Source organism: Drosophila takahashii, chromosome X, assembly GCF_030179915.1.
Source record: "Drosophila takahashii strain IR98-3 E-12201 chromosome X, DtakHiC1v2, whole genome shotgun sequence".
NCBI classification, from domain to species: Eukaryota; Metazoa; Arthropoda; class Insecta; order Diptera; family Drosophilidae; genus Drosophila; species Drosophila takahashii.
In genome coordinates, this window is record NC_091683.1 from 24397857 (window position 1) to 24415215 (window position 17359).

The window sequence follows — 17359 nt, forward strand, 5'->3', positions numbered from 1 at the left end:
CAGGCCACCACCCACTCGACCGCCCTGAAGAGTCCTCGTCCACATTGAGAGAAAATATAGATACAGAACGCTTCAAATCAAAGTTTAAATACTATATAAAAAATTTAATAATTTTATTTGAATAATTATTTATTTTTTTGTGCTTAAAAAAATGTCTCAAAATATCTTGTCTCTAACATAATTTCCAGATAAATTTGAACAAGGGCAATAAAATTTTAAAGCTGTTAATAAAAACATGTTTTCCGGACATCGTACTGCGTGATTTAGGATACTTCCCGTTTTCTTTTGAGCAGACTTTTATATGGTATATTAGATTTTACAACCCAATTATTTTTTCCTTCTAAATATTCCACTCACATTTTTTTTTGGTGCAGAGCAAGCTGAAGCCTTTTAGCTTGTCTTTTATTTTCGGTTTCGTTGTTACTTTGTTTCTTACGTTTTTTGTAGATTTCATAAGATTTCCGGTCACTTCACTAATGAGTTTTACAATGCCTCGTAGCACACACACTGGAGCCCTAGAAATTGTTGATACAATGTCCTTGCACAAACAGTCCTTAAATCCAATCCTTCCTAGCACAAACAGGCATGTGTGTGTGCTTAATTTAATTTCCCATTCTTCATCTCTCGGGCCTCGGTCCCCCTCCCTCCGGTTGCTGTGGTGTGAGAAGAAAGATGGCCATTTCCATTGAGCCGTGTCTGTGTTTGTCTTTTGTTGGGCGAGGTCATCTTTTACGGAAGGAAGCTGAAGCCGAAGCTTCGCTTAAGGAAAAACTTTACAACAGTTAAGTGCTTAATTTATGTTGCTCGACTAATTCATTGAGATGGTCGTCGCTGGTCCGGAGATAAGTGAAAAAGTCCCACCCGACAAGCCTGAGGTGAAGCTGCCACTCTTAGAAGCCAGGTAAATAATTGGGTTGGCACGGGAATATGCAGAATATATATTTTACATTCAATTTGCCACATAATTCGATAAGAAACTGCAAGTAAAAGTCAACTTTGTGGCTAATGGAAGCACAAAAAAAGGGAAATTGGGTTGCAAAAAATCACAAAAAGATGTTCTATAATATGGCCTTTAAGATCGGGTATTTTGTAACATAAACATAGATTTATTATAAATTTATAGCCAAACCAAAGAGGCGATGGAAATAATGCGGAAATCCTCGGTAATGATTAAGCTCCTTAAACTTTCGAACCACTTTCTCGTCTAGAAAGTTTCTCGGCTATCGCTTAAATCACAGCCAACTTTTTAGCCGCAAAGTGATTCATTCATAATCTCGAAGAAACTCAACTATTTTGTGCATATCTCCCCGTCTAAACCAACTGGCCAAAGTTCATTCATAATCCGAGATTGTTTCGCCAACTATTCATATATATATTTATATGTATACGTATATAGTACATAAACACTTCTCGCTGAGGAAAGTGGAGGAAAGGCGGATTTATCATAAACTTTGCTGCTTTTTAATATTCACATCACACACTGCGTATGAGTAATTTTGCTCGGCAAATGGCCAAGTCGTGTTTGTTGGCGAGGCGAGGGTGTAGCTTTACGAGTGCTAAGTGAATGAAACAAAGTGAATTAAACTCAATCCAATTGAACCATAACGAATGAAAGTTTCGGGCTTATGCGGGCTTTAAAACACTCAACACTTTGAATATAAATTAAAACTCAGCTCACATAATAATTTTGCAGCTTCAACAAAACCCAATACCCAACTCAAAAAAAAGTCCGAAAGAGTAAAAAAAACTCCAAAAAAGGCACCTCGAAAGCCCAACAGATGTCGGAATGTAAATGCGTGCATAAATGCATAAATATTCCAATGCGACAACAATTGATTCTGTTTGCTTATGCCGTTTGGAAATATTCTACACTTTAAATAAATAATTATTTACGATCGCCGGGCGAAGGTTCAAAGGACACTGGGTGGGATTGAAGGATGTCGCCGGATGCGGGTGAATGTGGCCAGATTTGTGTCATCGCCACTTTGTTTGCTCCTCGGTGCATTGTCAAAAGCTTGAAAGCAAATGAAAACGGCAGGGTGTCATGTTAATAAAAAACTTAGTATTTGATTTAATTTTGTAAAATATTTTCTGCATATTTTTAAACTTTTGATTTTTTTAAAAAAGGGAATTGATTTTAAAACATTTCACATTAATATGGTTAAATATATTTTTCATTAATATTAATTTTAAAAGATTTATTTATTTATTATTAATAGATATTTACTTATTCTAAAAATTAAACCTCATTTAAAAAAACATTTAAGTTCCGCAAATATTTTTTTTTCAATTTTTAAACTTTTTATTAATATTGTTAAATATAAATAAATCCAATATATTTATGAAATACCAAGAGCTTATTGACTTAATTTATTTTGAAGTGGCAAAACATTGAATGCCTGTTCATTTCGGCCATAAAACTCCCCCATTGGTATGAAAATCGCTCATAAATCTTAACTGCAACAACCATATTTAATTACAAAACTTTTGCCAACTGTCCGGCGCTTTTTCCCCGGCCCCTCGGCTGTCGAGGACATGCGGGCCACACGGGGATATGGCGGTCTTTATTTTTTTGTTTTTTTCTTTGTTTTTACAGCGGCGCGGAAAGGTTGGTTTGGGAGGTAAGGGTATGTTTCGTTGCATGGGAAGGGGGAAATTATTACCCATACCCATATACTCACACCCACACACGCCGCCCCCTTAGGCTCTTTGCCATTTTTATCGGCTGCCAAATGGCCGACACTTGTCCCCTCGTCTGCTCTTGGCCACTTGTCCACTTGGCCGCTTGGCCTAACACTTCCGGGCCGGGGCCATAAACCGAAATCTCTTGTTTGCACTGGCCCGGAGTCAAGGCGCAATGGCCAAAAAGGGGCAGGGCCTGCGAAATCAGTTAACAGGCAATTTCAACTATTTTACAGACTGCGTACGGAATATGGAATGGCCAAATGACCCGAGCCAAATGTCAATACCATCAGTGTATGTTCGAATGGCGCTCACTGGGCAAAATGATTTTGGATTTTGGAAATCAAGATGTCAAATTATATGATTAAGATTTTTTATTATTTTTATAAGATCTGATAATTTTCATAGGAAATAGAAAAAAGATACCCATTACTCAGCTAAAGAGGAAGATGGAGATATGCATGCAGAAAACCGACTTCTTTGATTGTCCGATTTGAAAATTTTCTTCCACATTTAGATAGGTATTAATAAACACAATAAAACAGCATTTAACACAATAATAAAATATATATTCCCATACAAGATGATGACCAAATTATATTAAATATTTAATTCTATTCACAGAATAGGAATATTAAGGGAATATACAGCCCGTGGAATTTTCACAAGAGTGGCATAAGCAAACAGCGAAAAAAACATTGCACTTGTGAGTTGAAAAACAGGCTGTTTACATTTACATGAACACCAACCGGAACCCCAAAAGCCTGCACGATTCGTGCGATTCGGTTAATTAGCAGAGTGCCGAGAGCCTCGGGGATCATGGCCCGTGTACCACTTGACCGATCTCAAGTGCTCTCCCCAGATAAAGTCCCCACTGCGGAGCGATATAAAAAGCGACCCGATTGAAGCGAAAAACATTCGTCATCCGGCAGAGAAGTAGAAACTGCAGTAGCACAAGCACCATCGTCGAACGCAACATGAGAGTTTGTGGGTAGCTCCGGTCCTCGCATACCAACAATTATCCTTCGATAAGGACAACTCAACTCAGTGATCTATTCTTTTTTTTTCTGTGCCCTTTGCAGACCACTTGCTGCTGATTACATTCGGTCTGGCCGCGATCGCCGGCACCCGGGGAGTTCTGGCCCATCCACCTAGGCAAGAACCGGATCCGTGCATCACCACCACCACCTGTACCCCACCGCCTCCATGCACCACCACCACCTGCACCCCGGAGCCACCGTGCACCACCACCACCTGTACCCCGGAGCCACCGTGCACCACCACCACCTGCACCCCGCCTCCATGCACGACCACCACCTGCACCCCACCTCCGTGCACCCCACCTCCATGCACCACCACCACCTGTACCCCTCCTCCATGCACACCACCGCCATGCACCACCACCACCTGTACCCCTCCGCCGTGCACCAGGACCCCACCACCGTGCACTAGGACTCCACCACCCTGCACCAGGACCCCACCACCATGCACCAGGACCCCGCCGCCGTGCACCAGGACTCCTCCATGCACCAGGACGCCACCCTGCACCCGGACTCCACCCTGCACCACGACTACAACCTGCACCCCACCTTGCACCACCACCGAACCTTGCCCACCCAATAACCCGCTGAATCCCGGAAACAATGGAACCAACGTGGTTGGAGACACGGAACACGACATCAATGGTGTCGCCAAAGTTGCCTCGGTGCTGATCTCGCGCCACGATTGCCGTGGCGAGGAGGATGGCACCTTCCTGGCCGATGTGCGTCACTGCCGCCGCTACTACATTTGCCAACGGCAGAGGTCGAGGCGCGTGTCCTGCCCCAGCGGCTTCTGGTTCGATCGCGAGCTGAAGACCTGCCGTCTGGCCAGCCTCGTCGACAACTGTGACGCCAGGCGCAACTAAGCAGTGCGCCAGTGTGGCCATCGTGCGCCCAAGCAAAGCAAATTGGTTTTACAGAATTTTTTTTTGCACTTTTTCAAAGAATATATAGCACAGCAAGAGTGTGCGGATTAATTGTTAACGATTCCAAAGCAATAAATAAATATTTCACTGATTATACAAGAAACAAGTGTGGCCAATTCAATGGGAACAAACAAAAAAAAAAACAGTGTGACTGTGCGCCAATGTGATTCAGCCATTACAGCTGCAATGTGTTTGGGCCCTTCAATCAATCAAAGCCTTTATTAAAATCTATCTAAATATAGAACACGAACGATTAAGCTGTCTGGCCCTCTCTCTTCAATTGTCATCAATTTGCCCGGCGGCGAAAATAAAGAAAACTTTCAATCAGCCGAACAAAAATTGTGAAAAAGCAAAACAAGCTCATAAATTTGTCAACACTTTCGGAGCGTTTGGAACGGCAAGGAAAGGGCAGTGGGCAGTGGGTGGCTGAAAAGTATGCCACAGTTTGGTGCACATCCATATCCGTTTTATAGGCGTCAACTTTTCGGTCGAGGACTCGAAGGCCCCCAACAACAACAACAGGGCGACAGTTGTGAGTTAGTGTCTGTGGCATTACTATGTCAGGCTATTTATTATATCCAGCCATATACCACCGCTGGGCCGCCCACTTGGGCTGCTGCAGGGCATTTGACAGGGTAAAGAATTTATTTGTCGATAAGCATCCTTGATATTCCGCTGGTGCTCCCCAGTCCCAAGTGGGGCCGGAAAATCTCGCGGAAATCTCCCCAAGTCACTAAATCAGCCAGGGAAAAATAGACCTTGATGGTTATTCATGGCTTGTTGTAGCTTTCGCTTTAGATTGATATACGCTGATGTATGTTTCACATTTCCGTGAATGTGAATTGCGTAAATGTCTTAATAAAAGGTAAGCTTTGAAAAAATTATTTCGCTTAGCGGCGATTTTATACTCCTTTAAATTACCATTAGGTGGTTTCATTTATTATTTATTTATTACTTCATATCCTAATGCTACAAAGAAAAACTATTGCTTTATGCGTTACTCATATCGATTTCAAATTAAAAATAAAACAAATTTAATTGTAATTTAATTTAAATTAATTGTAGGTACTAAAGAAGAATATTATGTCTTTATGTTTAATTATGAAATAAGCCAAACGTAAGAACGATAAATAACTCTCAGCCAGTGTGGCTGTAGTTAACATTTTCTCACAATAAGCAATAAGCTAAGTAAGCTTGCTTGCGAAATCTGTGCAAACTCTATTGTAGGGGACTTTTATAATTGAAAATAAATACTTACATATTATTTATATCTAGTTATATGAAAACACACGTTAAAGGTTCAAGAAATAGGATCAGAGGACTTAAAAAATCAAAATTTTTTCACAGCTTTTCCCTGTGTTTTTGTGTTTTTTTTCGTGTCCCCCTATTTTTTTCTTATTTTTGGGGTCAGCAACACAAATCATAACGCAAAGCGCCGCAGCGGAGGGCCGCGTTGCGTCGCGTCGCGTCTGACTTTTATCATATTTCACTGGGGCATTCGACGACCGCCAAAAAATAAAGCCCAAAAAAAAGTGGCGGACAGAAAAAATTGGGGAGGCGAAATTGAAACAACATGGAAGGACCTCGGCTAAGGATACTTTTTGCCATTACCCGCAAAACGGGCCGGAGCAATAAAATGGCCAAAACTTTAAATGCAAAAATGGGTTTTTGGTTGCGTTTCGCTCGGCTTTCGCCGTCCTGCATGCATACGTATATGCATATATCTATGTCACTGTGTGTTTCTGTATATGTATTAAATATCTCAGGGCTTTTTTTATGGCGCAAAGTGGCGCGCGAATTGTTTTTGCACAGTTGGGCGGAATATAACGCATTCGCATTCACACGCACGCTGTCCCACACGCACTCCCCAAACAGCCAAAACCCAACCAGGGGGACAAACATAGATACTTCGTGTGTCCACACACAGATACGCTACCACCAACACAGCTGCATTAGCATCCTGGCCAAGGAAAATCCAATCCAAAGCAAATTTCGCCCATCATTCGGATTCAAAAATTGTCAACTGGCAAAAGGTGTAAACTGATATTAAATCCTGGCTTTAACAAATAAATGCAAATTACTTGAGAAAATAAATCTATACCTTCGTCTACGAATTTAAAAAGGAAAAATAAAATGTCCACATCATAATATGTAAATGAAACAAACATTTCTGGCTTGAGGTGTTAATGAAATCAAAACTGACAATTTTTCAAATAAATATCACCTGCATTTCAAGCAAAAATGTCTTTTGATGATTTCTGCAAAAACAAAGTTTCTTTGTAACATAAATTATAAAATAAATACAACAAGTAAAGTCAAAGGAGAAATTAGATATTCATATACTGTAGGTAAATGTAATGGCACAATCGTTTGAGGCTAAGTGAAATCTATTCTTCTAAGGCAATATTTAAACAAAGAAAAACTGTACAAGAAATACAAAAAGTTAGGGTCAAAAAATCATAGTTCAGAACGAAATTTAAAAAAAAAATGCAAACTTAAAGGAACGTTTCAGGCAGCGTTAAGTAAATTTTATAACATTGATGAAGTGTCAGATAACACAGGCCAACTGTGTTTTTGGTGCAGCCCTATTGCACATTAAATTGTGTTAATATAGACGGATATAAGCATATCTGCATACTTAGTTTTCGAGTTTAACGGGTGGTATTTGTGCAATCGCGGTTTGAAAAAAGTAGCAACATTTATTTTTTTGATTTAAGATATCTTCGAGGGTCTGTGCTCAGTTGTAGTAAAACCTATGCCAAAAAATTGCTTAGATGCCCTTCTACATTATTGCATTTAAGTTTCCATCATTATTTGAGTTAATAAAAGCCTATGAGCCATTGAAGTAATTTGTTCACCTCTATCCACAACCAACTTAATGCGGTGAACAGGCCTAAAAAAATAGAAGGAAAAATATGTGCCCTAAAATATTTGACAATCATTTAGAGGCAATGGGATTTAAAAATTTGTTTAAAATTGAATTATGAATGTAAAAGCAGTAATTATAATATGTCAGCAAATATAGAAAATTAATTAGGAAATAATCAAAAAGCCTCGTTTCTTTTGAAAATGTAAATAAAAACAAAATCACCAAAGGGCTTCAATTTAAATACAAAATATACAAAAGCGAGTTTACATATGCAACTCATTTGTTACGCTTGTTTACTTAAATTCCATTTAAGATAGCAGCTCAAAGGCCAATTTAAACCGATCAAATAAGTATGTTTATTGTATTTGATTTTGTTGTCCTTTTTTTCTTTTCATTAACAATTGCAATAATTTTTTTTTAGATAATTTATTTTATTAATAAATGCGCGTTGTGAAGCTAACAAGGGCAATTGTTTGTGGTCGCTTAATTTATGGTTAACAAGCAAACATCAAACTCCCACGCGATTTCGAATTTTTGCGGCGTTAGGCGCTTAATTTTGTTGGATTTTTGCGGATATTTTGCGGCATTAATTAATAAGCATATTTAACACTTACCGCAAAAATCCCGACGAGCAGCAGACCGTTTGTTAATCATGCGCCATTTATTTTTTAATTTGCCAGTCCTTAGTTTTCCCGACTATCCAACCATCCACTTCAGATTATTCTGCAAAAGATTAAGCGGAAAATGTTCATCATTTATTTGTGTGGCGAGAATTAAGGCAGATCATATAAATAAATAAATAGAGAGTCGCGGAAAGCTGCCAAATGACTCCTCCAGGCTGGAAAAAATTTTTTCACATTTTTTCCGCCGCCGCCGTTTTTGCCGTTTTTTGCCAACGACTCGTTTGGGGGGTTCATTTTGTAGATTGCGCGTTGAATTTTTAATTGCCCTCGCAACGAAAAATGTTCAAAATTACAACTAAACTTTAAATTAAACTTGAAACTGCACACACACAGCTGCACACACACGGATGCCCCGGGGGGTGGTTAAGAAGTAAGGAGTGTTTTTGTGCCTGGGTATTTCGTTTTTCGTGCCCGAAAGTGCCTTACTTTATAACGAGCTCAGTTATTTCAATTATTAATTAATATCTCGCAGTGGAAAACGATGCAGACAGGCAGACACATATCGTGCCGACAGCTGTGGTCATAAAAATAGGACAAAAATAAGACAAAATCAAAGCCTTTTAAGAATTTGTATTATTTATAATAAAAATAAATATTCAAATAATTTATTTGTAATTTTTTTTCGTTGAAACTTTTAATAAATTTATATAAGTAATTATAACTTATTTAAATAAATATTCAAAACAATTTAGTTATATTTTAACCATTTTTATTTTTTTTTTTTTTTTTTTTTTTTTTTTATAAAAGGTTTATATTTATTCAACAATAACAGGTATACTGCTACCTATGTGGCAGCTTGAGCAGGTTGTAAATTACAGGGAATAACAAAATGTGGGTATAGATGTTTATACATTAACTTTATATTATTTATATTTTAAATTTTAAGCTTTAAACGGTTAAATGGATCTTAAAGGAAGGTCATGTGGGTGGTATCTTTTCAATCTTCTTCTTGTAGGTCTCCATATTAATCTCCTCGCTAGGGAGTTTGGATGAGAGCCAAGGCGATTATAGTGCTTTTCTGCGTGCATTCGTATGACATCGCCTATCTTTGGAATTTTGAGATCTCTTTCTATATCTCTAGTTCTCATGAACCAGGGGGCATTACAAATCGATCTAACAATCTTACTTTGCGCTACTCTTATTTTGTTCAGATTTGACTTTGACGCTATGCCGTAGATTTGTAATGCATATTTCCAGATTGGGTTGAGAATAGATTTATAGATTCTCACTTTATTGGACAGTGAGAGCTTATTTCTTGGTGATAAAAGCCAGGACATACTTGCTGCCTTTGAAAGCACAGCCTGCTTGATCATGGTTGTGTGTCTCTGAAAAGTGAGTCCTCTATCCAAAATCACACCAAGGTACTTGTAATAGGCCTCGTGACGAAGTACAGAACCAAGCATGGAGATTCCTGAGCAGTCTTTTGGCCTTGTGGAGAATGTGACACAAGCACATTTGCTGCAGTTGATGCCTATGTTCCATTCTGTTGTCCACTTTTCAAAACGTGTCACATACTCTTGCAGGCCCAAGGTTGCGATTTCCATGCTTGGACTTCTGACCATAACAGCAGTGTCGTCGGCGTAAGTTGCGATCAGCATATTATCATCGTCGACTTCGGTACAGACCCAGGAATCTGGCATATCTGATGTGTATAGAGAGTATAGTGTTGGACCTAGTACACTGCCTTGGGGTACACCAGCTGAGATTGGGCGTTTTGACGACTTTTCTCCATCGACAACCACACTGAATTTTCTTTCAGCTAAAAAGCTCTGAATGAGGAGAAAAAGCTGAGGCGTAAGGAGGCTCTTCAGCTTGCTTAGAAGACCGTCGTGCCATACTCTATCAAAGGCTTGTTGAATGTCCATGAACACTGCAACTGAGTACATTTTGTTTTCCATGGCTTCCAGAGCGAAATTGACCACGCGATGTAGCTGTTCAGGTGTGCCATGACTTTTTCGAAATCCAAACTGCCACTTTGGAATAGCTCTGCTTACTCTTTCTTGTCCAAGGATCCGATTCAGTATGACTCTTTCCATCATTTTGCCCAGTGCAGGTAAGAGGCTAATTGGTCTGTATGCATCTACTTCAGTGGGTTGCTTTCCAGGCTTGGGTATCATCGTGATGATAGCATTCTTCCATGCACTTGGGAAATGACTCATCCTTAGGACGCTGTTAAACAACAGGACTATAAATAGTAGTGCCTTGATGGGAAGAATTTTTAGTGTTTTATTGTCTAGAAGGTCCTCTCCTGGTGCTTTTTTGTTTTTGAGCTTTCCGATCTGTGCCTTGACTTCTTCCAGGGTTACAGGCTTACAGGGAAGAGCCATTTGGAAAGGTCTGTCCAGTTGCATTTCCACAAGCATTCGATTTTCCATCGGAGTAAGATCTAGCGGCTTAAATCTGTTCTCTAGATTATCAGCAAAGATATCCGCCTTCTGCTGACTTGACCCACACCAACCACCAGTGGGATTTCTGAGAGGAGCCTTTGGGGTGACCTGTCTCTTGAATCGGCTTGTGAGTTTCCACAAGGAGTAGTTGGTCGATGCATCTGGGCTCGCATTCTCCAACATCTGGTCTATGTGGTCTTGCTTGTTCATGGACAAGACTTTGCTTAGCCGATTTGACAATCTTTTATAAACCTTGTAGACGCGAATATCTCCTGTTCTTGTGTATTCTCGGCGGACTCTTCTTTTAAGCTGTATGAGAACTAGAGCATTTTGTGGGAGCAGATTGCTTCTGCTTTGGTTCGGAGGGTGCCTTTGGTTCGGGCTAGCAGCTGTCGCAGCTGTGTATATATTTTCCATGAAGGCTGCTACCGCAGCTTCAAGATCATCTGGATGGTTGATGACAGCGTTGAGGTTAATGCTTCTGTCCAGGGATTCCTTAAACTTTTCAACAGAGGAGCCGGGCGGTAGAAGAGATTTTCTTTTGGCCTTGCATTGCGGTATTTGGCTTAGCGTTGCGACAATTGCCAGATGGTCCGAGGATAGTTCATATTTGGTTTCGATCGAAAGTTTGTTGAGTGGTACCCCATTTACGATGAAGAAGTCAAGAGCTGTTGGTGTGAGCCTGGTATTTGAGGAATAAAAGGTAGGTTCCCCAGTAGCTAGAACTTGGCTTGAGCTAGAAACTATGGCCTCTTGAAGACGCTTTCCCCGGCAGCAGGATCTTAAATTTCCCCACCATTGATGCTTGGCATTAAAGTCGCCTCCAGCCAAAAACTTTGGGCCTAGAGAGACTAGTAGCTGGTCAAAATTGTTTTTTGTCCAAGGCTCGCTGGGAGGAAGATACAGAGAAGCTATTTTAACAACACCCCCATTTGTTAGAATTTCAATGCAAGCTAGCTGTAAGTCTGTTCGCGTTGTGGGCTCACTCTGCGTGTGGATAATGCTGGTCTTGATAAGGATAGCAGAGCCGCCTTTAGCGGTGTTGCTAGGGTGATTGGCAAAGTATTGATCATAACCAGGAAGGTACAAATTAAGACCGGGACGCATGTGTGTCTCGGTAATGAGCATTATGTCTATTGAGTTATCAATAAGGAAAAGACGAAGTTCTTCACTTTTCTGAACTATACCTCTTGCATTCCATAATCCGATTTTTATTGTTGAGACTGTCATTTTCTAGAAATTAGAACCTGAACTAGATCGCGAAAAGCCTTGTTCGACTCAATCGTTTCCATGACTAGTTTGAAGAGTTGATCCAGCCTAGTGTTAATATCGAATATTGCCTTCTCCAAGGTAGACAAATTTTTGTTGGGGTTGCGGTCGCCTCCAGGTATATGTGCAGAAGACTGCGTAGCTGTAGCGCTGGTGCTCGGAAGGTTATTCCTTGCCATGTCTGCATAAGAGACGCCATCTCTGGTGGCTGACATGGAGAATAGTTGACCGTGTCGGCTTTCGTTGGTCCTGCTGTTCGTTGAGTTGCTTAGCCTTATTGCAGATTTGTGTTTCCTGCTTAGTTCCATCCTGACTTTGCAGCCTTTAAAACCTGCAGGGTGATTTTCTCCGCAGTTTGCACACATACATTGATTGTTAAGGATTGACTCGCACGATTTTGAGTTGGTAGGATGATCTCCGGCACAATTCCCACACACAGGCTTTATGAAGCAACAATTTTGAGTGTGGCCAAAATTTTGACATTTGTAACATTGGACGAGGTCCTTATTTCGGGTAGCCTTTTCCACTGTAACTCGGTGCCTTCCTATTTGTTTGATTTTAAGCGACTCGGCGACATTCGTAGTCATCTTCAGATTGACATAGAACAGATTTTGTCTATCGTCAACATTAACGTCGGCCGTAGTGCCGCGCGTGCCAGGCTTTCTTGGACAGTAAATATTCACTACGTTGAAACCTTTGTCCGTGAAGCAACGTTCTATTTCCTCCTTTGGAACTGTGGAATGTATGTTCCTTAGCACCAGTTTAAATGGCTTGTCCTCACGGAGTTGATGATGCCAAAACTCGCAATTTAAAGCAGTCAGGCTACGAACCACTTTGCGGAATGACTCTGCACTGTCAGTGTATATGCGAGTAATTCCGAATTTAGATGTACGAATCTCATAACTACTTGCTGCAATGATTTCATCAAGGGTTCGTTCCAGAGTGAGGATATCAGTGACCTTTGGAACACATATGGGTGGAGGTTTCTGGCTTGGAATTTGCGCTTGGTCAATGGGATCGTTCGTCTCCTCATTTGTCTCCATCTCCTCAATTGGGTTCGATTCCTCAGCCAAAGGTGCGAAGCGGTTGTTGCGAAGTCCATTGGAGGTCGAAGCCTGATTTAAATTGACAATTTGGCATTGTTTACATTTGCCTTTGTCTTCTTTATGTCGTCTCTTTCATTACCGCAGCTTGGAGGGTTTCGTTTCCTGCTACGAGTAGTACTAGGTGCTTGAAACGAGCACCCGGTAGCGGGTAATATCGGGAGATTGTTAGCTCCCAAAGACAGAGACGTTCCTGCTGTAGAAACTGGGCTGGTATATGAGGAAGCTGCAACGGTGTACGTGGTGGTGCCAGAACTGGCACTCGTAGCTGTAACGGTGTTAGTTACAGGTGTTGCTGAGCTGGTCTTAACAGCATCTGCATTTCGTTGTCGAAGGGCATCCAATTGCCGTTGAGCCAAGTCTTTTACAAGCTTGGTTCGAAGTTCCGCTGGTGATTGGCCAGCGATTTCCCTCATCTTCTCAAATCCGGGTGGCTCTTTCGGGAGCGGCGGATAAGAAGGTGTGTTCTCATCCATTTATTAATTTACTATAATTTTCGATTACGAAAATAATAGAAATCAAATTCAAAATCTTCAAAAGTCTTTACTTCTTATCTCTCGCTGGGCAGTGCAAGCGCAAGCGAGAGACAAGACCGAGCCCAATGGGCAAAGTCGTACACAACGCTTACACTATGCTCGGGTGGTAAATAAGTCGGACTCGGTAAAGACCCCGGCGTAACGGAGTCTAAAAATAGATAACGCGCTGATAAGCACAACAGAAGAAGTTGAGGATCACTCTCTGATTGCTAATTAGGAGCTTAACACGACCGTACGATACAAGTGCACAAACTCGACCATTTTTTTCTTCAACAGTTTTATTTTATTTTTATAATATATTTTTAAACATTTAATATATGTGCAACAATAATTGTTACACAGTTTGATAGTGTCGTTGAAAACTATTATGCAGAGTGCATTTTTCTGCTCTTCAATTAGAAATTAAAGTACCTACTTTAAATTTTTTATCGAATACCCCCAATTATATGTGATTTTGTAAAGCCAGTACTTTGATCTATTATTTTGGGCACCACAATATATTGTGTCCCTCCTCCCTTGACCCCCCTCGCTGGCATACAGTTACCGTGGAAAGTTTGCCACCATTGGTAAGTGAAAGTTGAACGTAAGTAAAATAGTTTTCGAGCAATTGAAAAACGCTCAACGGAAAGGAAAAACTTTCTGCAGCTCAGTTCATTTTTCCCACTTTCCCAATGTTCTGTCCTCGGCGGCGAAAGCAACAACAATTAGGGCAAAAACAGCAACAAACACGTACAACTTGCACAATTTGCGAATGGGAAATTCAAATATTATTTTATTTTATTTTTCCCACATATTTCTCTTGCTGCTCACAAACGAATTCAATTAAGAGCATTCGCGATCTGGAGGATGACGAAAACTTTTCGGCGACACACATTTTCTAGAATTTCCACAGTCAGCCGAAAGGACACAAACGGAAATCAAAACGGCTGCCCAAAAAAACAATGATATTAAAAATCAAATTGTCTAGCGAATCTCTAAAAATACAATTTTGATTTCTTAAAAATATTTTTAAATTATTTTACAATTTTTCTTAAAAATCTTTAAGATTTTGTTGTAAGTCTATTATACTTAAAAAATTGTTAAAAAATATATGGTGTGTAATTAAGCTGTTGTTTTATTTAAAATACATGAAATATATATATATATATATATATATACAGACATATATATATTTATATATATTTGAATATAAAAATATTTCAACTCATTTAATTAAACCCAAATTCCTACGATTTTAGTCATTCTGATAGTAAGTGTTAACTGCAAAAAATAGTTAATTTATGCAAAAGGAAAAAGCCAAAACTAGGACAAATAAAAGTATCATTTAATTTTGTATTAAATATTATAAAAATAAATATTTAAAATACGACTTAAGGGATAAGTTAAAGTTAAGTTACATTTTGCTAATTTTTCTGATCCCATTACCCATAGGTATTGTCACCTTGCCCCATATTTCACATTGAAGTAGGCCATAGGACCAAACTTCAAAAGAACTCCATATACGAAACGAATAACTACTAAATTCCGTCGTCGTGCTCAGTAATTATTGTGATTTATTTAAGCAGTTATAATTTGGTTTCTTGCAGTTGTGATTATGGTCCTAAATATGACTCGTGGGAACCTGGCGCATCTGATCTACGGAACGGCGCTTCTAACGGCGATCAGTGTGACTCCTTTGGTCACCTTGGAATCACGCTTGGGTTACCCTAAGCGCATAAACAGCGCAAAGTTCTTCTATCCGAATATCCTGGGCCCCGCCATTGTGTCCCTGGTGCTGACCATCCTGACAATGGTGCCCCGCCTGATGAACCCGAATCGCTGGCACAAGGAAAATAAGGGGTTCTTCCTACTGATGCTGCCCTGGATCCTGTTCTGCTGCCTCAAGTTCGCCCATAACTTCGAACTGCTGTCCAAGACAACCGTACATGTGTGGGATGAGGAAGTCTGGATGAACCTAATGGTCCTTCTCCTCGTCGCCTACTGTCTTATCTTCTGTTTGGCCCTGGAACAGATGCTCTCCTGGTGCACGATCTACCTTATGATGACCGATGATATGATCACCTGGCGGCTTTACCTGGAGAGAAGGCTTATGGAGTAATTGTTTACTAATTGATGCGCATTACGACTCTTAAGCTTGATGTGTATGCCAAATAATATTAATGCATTCCAAAAAAAAAAACATGTATCTTAATTCTTTAATTTTAAAAATTATACAATTTATACATTTTTTTCTTTAATATTAGATTTAGCCGTCTATAAAGTAATTTTACTATTACAATCATGATTGCGTATCTCGACTCTTAAAGTTGTGAAATTCTAATAATATTAAAGTAGTCTGCAAAGAAAAAAAACTCTTGATCTTCACTATGATCTTTAAAAATTCTAGAATTTTAACATTTTTTTCTTGTTCTTGAATTTTTGTTTTTTTTTTGCTATGCACCCAAAAAAAAATCGATATGAATCGTAGGTCAATTTGACCTTTTTTAAGATCATTTTTAACTTGATATGGGGCCAGGTAAATGTGATATGGTCGAAAATGTAAGAACGAAAATTTGCATTATTCCTGACCAAAACGTATTTTAGTGCGAGCGAGAAAACATGCTTGAAGTTCGTCAGTTCGAATTTCGAATACGTCTTTCTCGCTTCCACTCATGTCATTTTGCTCGCCATATTGATTCTTGCGCTCTTTTTCGAAGTTAGAGAATCTCCGAGAGAGAGAATTCGGCAAAATGATATTATTTAATGTAAATTTTATGAATATTTCAGGTAAAAACGATATGAGTAGGAATAACCAGAAAATTACCTGGACTTATCGATTTTACGGCGACGTGCTTTTTTTTGTGTGTGGGGAAACATTTCTATTAGAATAAGTTTTCTACGAGTATCACTACTCCTAATATTAAAACTATCAAAAAAATAAAAACATCTTTATCTTTAATATTTTAAAAATTGTATAGTTTATACCCACATATTTTATTTTCCCCATTTTCTTGAATTTTCGTTTTCGCTTATAAACCATGCAAGTTTGTAGGGAACACGAATTCCCCCGAGTGCTCAAAAATTCACATTATGTTAAAGCTGATTATCGCTGGCAAGGCAAGAAAAACAAAGGCCGGGAAAGTGAAAGTGAAAAATGACTTGGATATTGCACCTTTAAGATGCTCGACAAGCAGGCAGGCATGCAAAATAAAATAAAATAAAAAGCAGACATGTTTGCCGCTGCAGGCAAACACAAATTCTTTGGCAATTTATTATTAGAAAGAAGCAGACGCCACGAGGCCGATAGAAAAAGAGAAAGGAACAAGGGGCAGAGGGAGAAGGAGAAACGCTTGCGAAAAGCTGAGGAGCAGAGCAGAGAAAAGCAGCGACTGCAGCGGTCGCAGGGCCATGACAGCTGTTTATGTAGTTGTCGCAACTACAGTGCCAACAGCAACAGCAACATCAGCACGGCAGCAACATCGGGCGCAACAGCAACACCCCACCAGCAACATCGAGCCACTCGGATGCTTCGCAGTCTAAACACGCGAGGAACTTGGAAAGTATCCTCAATCGACTATTAAGACACCCTCTATAAATCTGTTAAAAAAAAAAACTTAAAATTTGTCTTCGTTAAGAATACAGTGTTTTTATACACAAATATTTAATACATATTTTTTTGCCTAAAAAACATTATTTTAAAAACTTTAAGAAATTGTATTACTTAAAAATTACATTTTTTGTACTGTTTTTATAAAATGTTAAAGCATTTATATATTGTTGAAAAATATTATACATAGGTAAATATTTAATAAATATTTCGTGGCTTTAAACCCCTTTATTTTAAACACATCAATAAATTTTATTACTTCAAAAGTAAATTTCTTC

The 17359-nt window shown here is 39.4% G+C and overlaps 3 protein-coding genes across 4 annotated transcripts in view; 2 read left to right on the plus strand and 1 right to left on the minus strand.

Annotated features, from left to right (window-relative positions):
* Neto (Neuropilin and tolloid-like) overlaps positions 1-17359 on the minus strand; it is a 94469-nt gene that overhangs the window by 71993 nt on the left and 5117 nt on the right. For both annotated transcript variants that reach the window (XM_017155311.3, XM_017155312.3), the window contains exon 2: positions 8132-8240. The gene's annotated coding sequence lies outside the window, so the exon portion shown is untranslated. The remainder of the gene's footprint in view (positions 1-8131; positions 8241-17359) is intronic.
* Positions 3552-4754, plus strand: LOC108066695 (salivary glue protein Sgs-3). Its single transcript, XM_017155313.3, has 2 exons — positions 3552-3669; positions 3765-4754. Exons 1-2 carry the CDS (start codon positions 3660-3662, stop codon positions 4586-4588), a joined length of 834 nt encoding a protein of 277 aa, XP_017010802.2. The 5' UTR covers positions 3552-3659; the 3' UTR covers positions 4589-4754.
* LOC108066696 (uncharacterized) lies at positions 14976-15667 on the plus strand. The gene has a single exon (XM_017155315.3). The coding sequence runs from the start codon at positions 15090-15092 to the stop codon at positions 15591-15593; it is 504 nt and encodes a 167-aa protein (XP_017010804.2). The 5' UTR covers positions 14976-15089; the 3' UTR covers positions 15594-15667.

Bases quoted from the DNA above. Each gene is read 5' to 3' on its own strand.
- LOC108066696 (XM_017155315.3), top strand. From the start codon at position 15,090: ATGGTCCTAAATATGACTCGTGGGAACCTGGCGCATCTGATCTACGGA.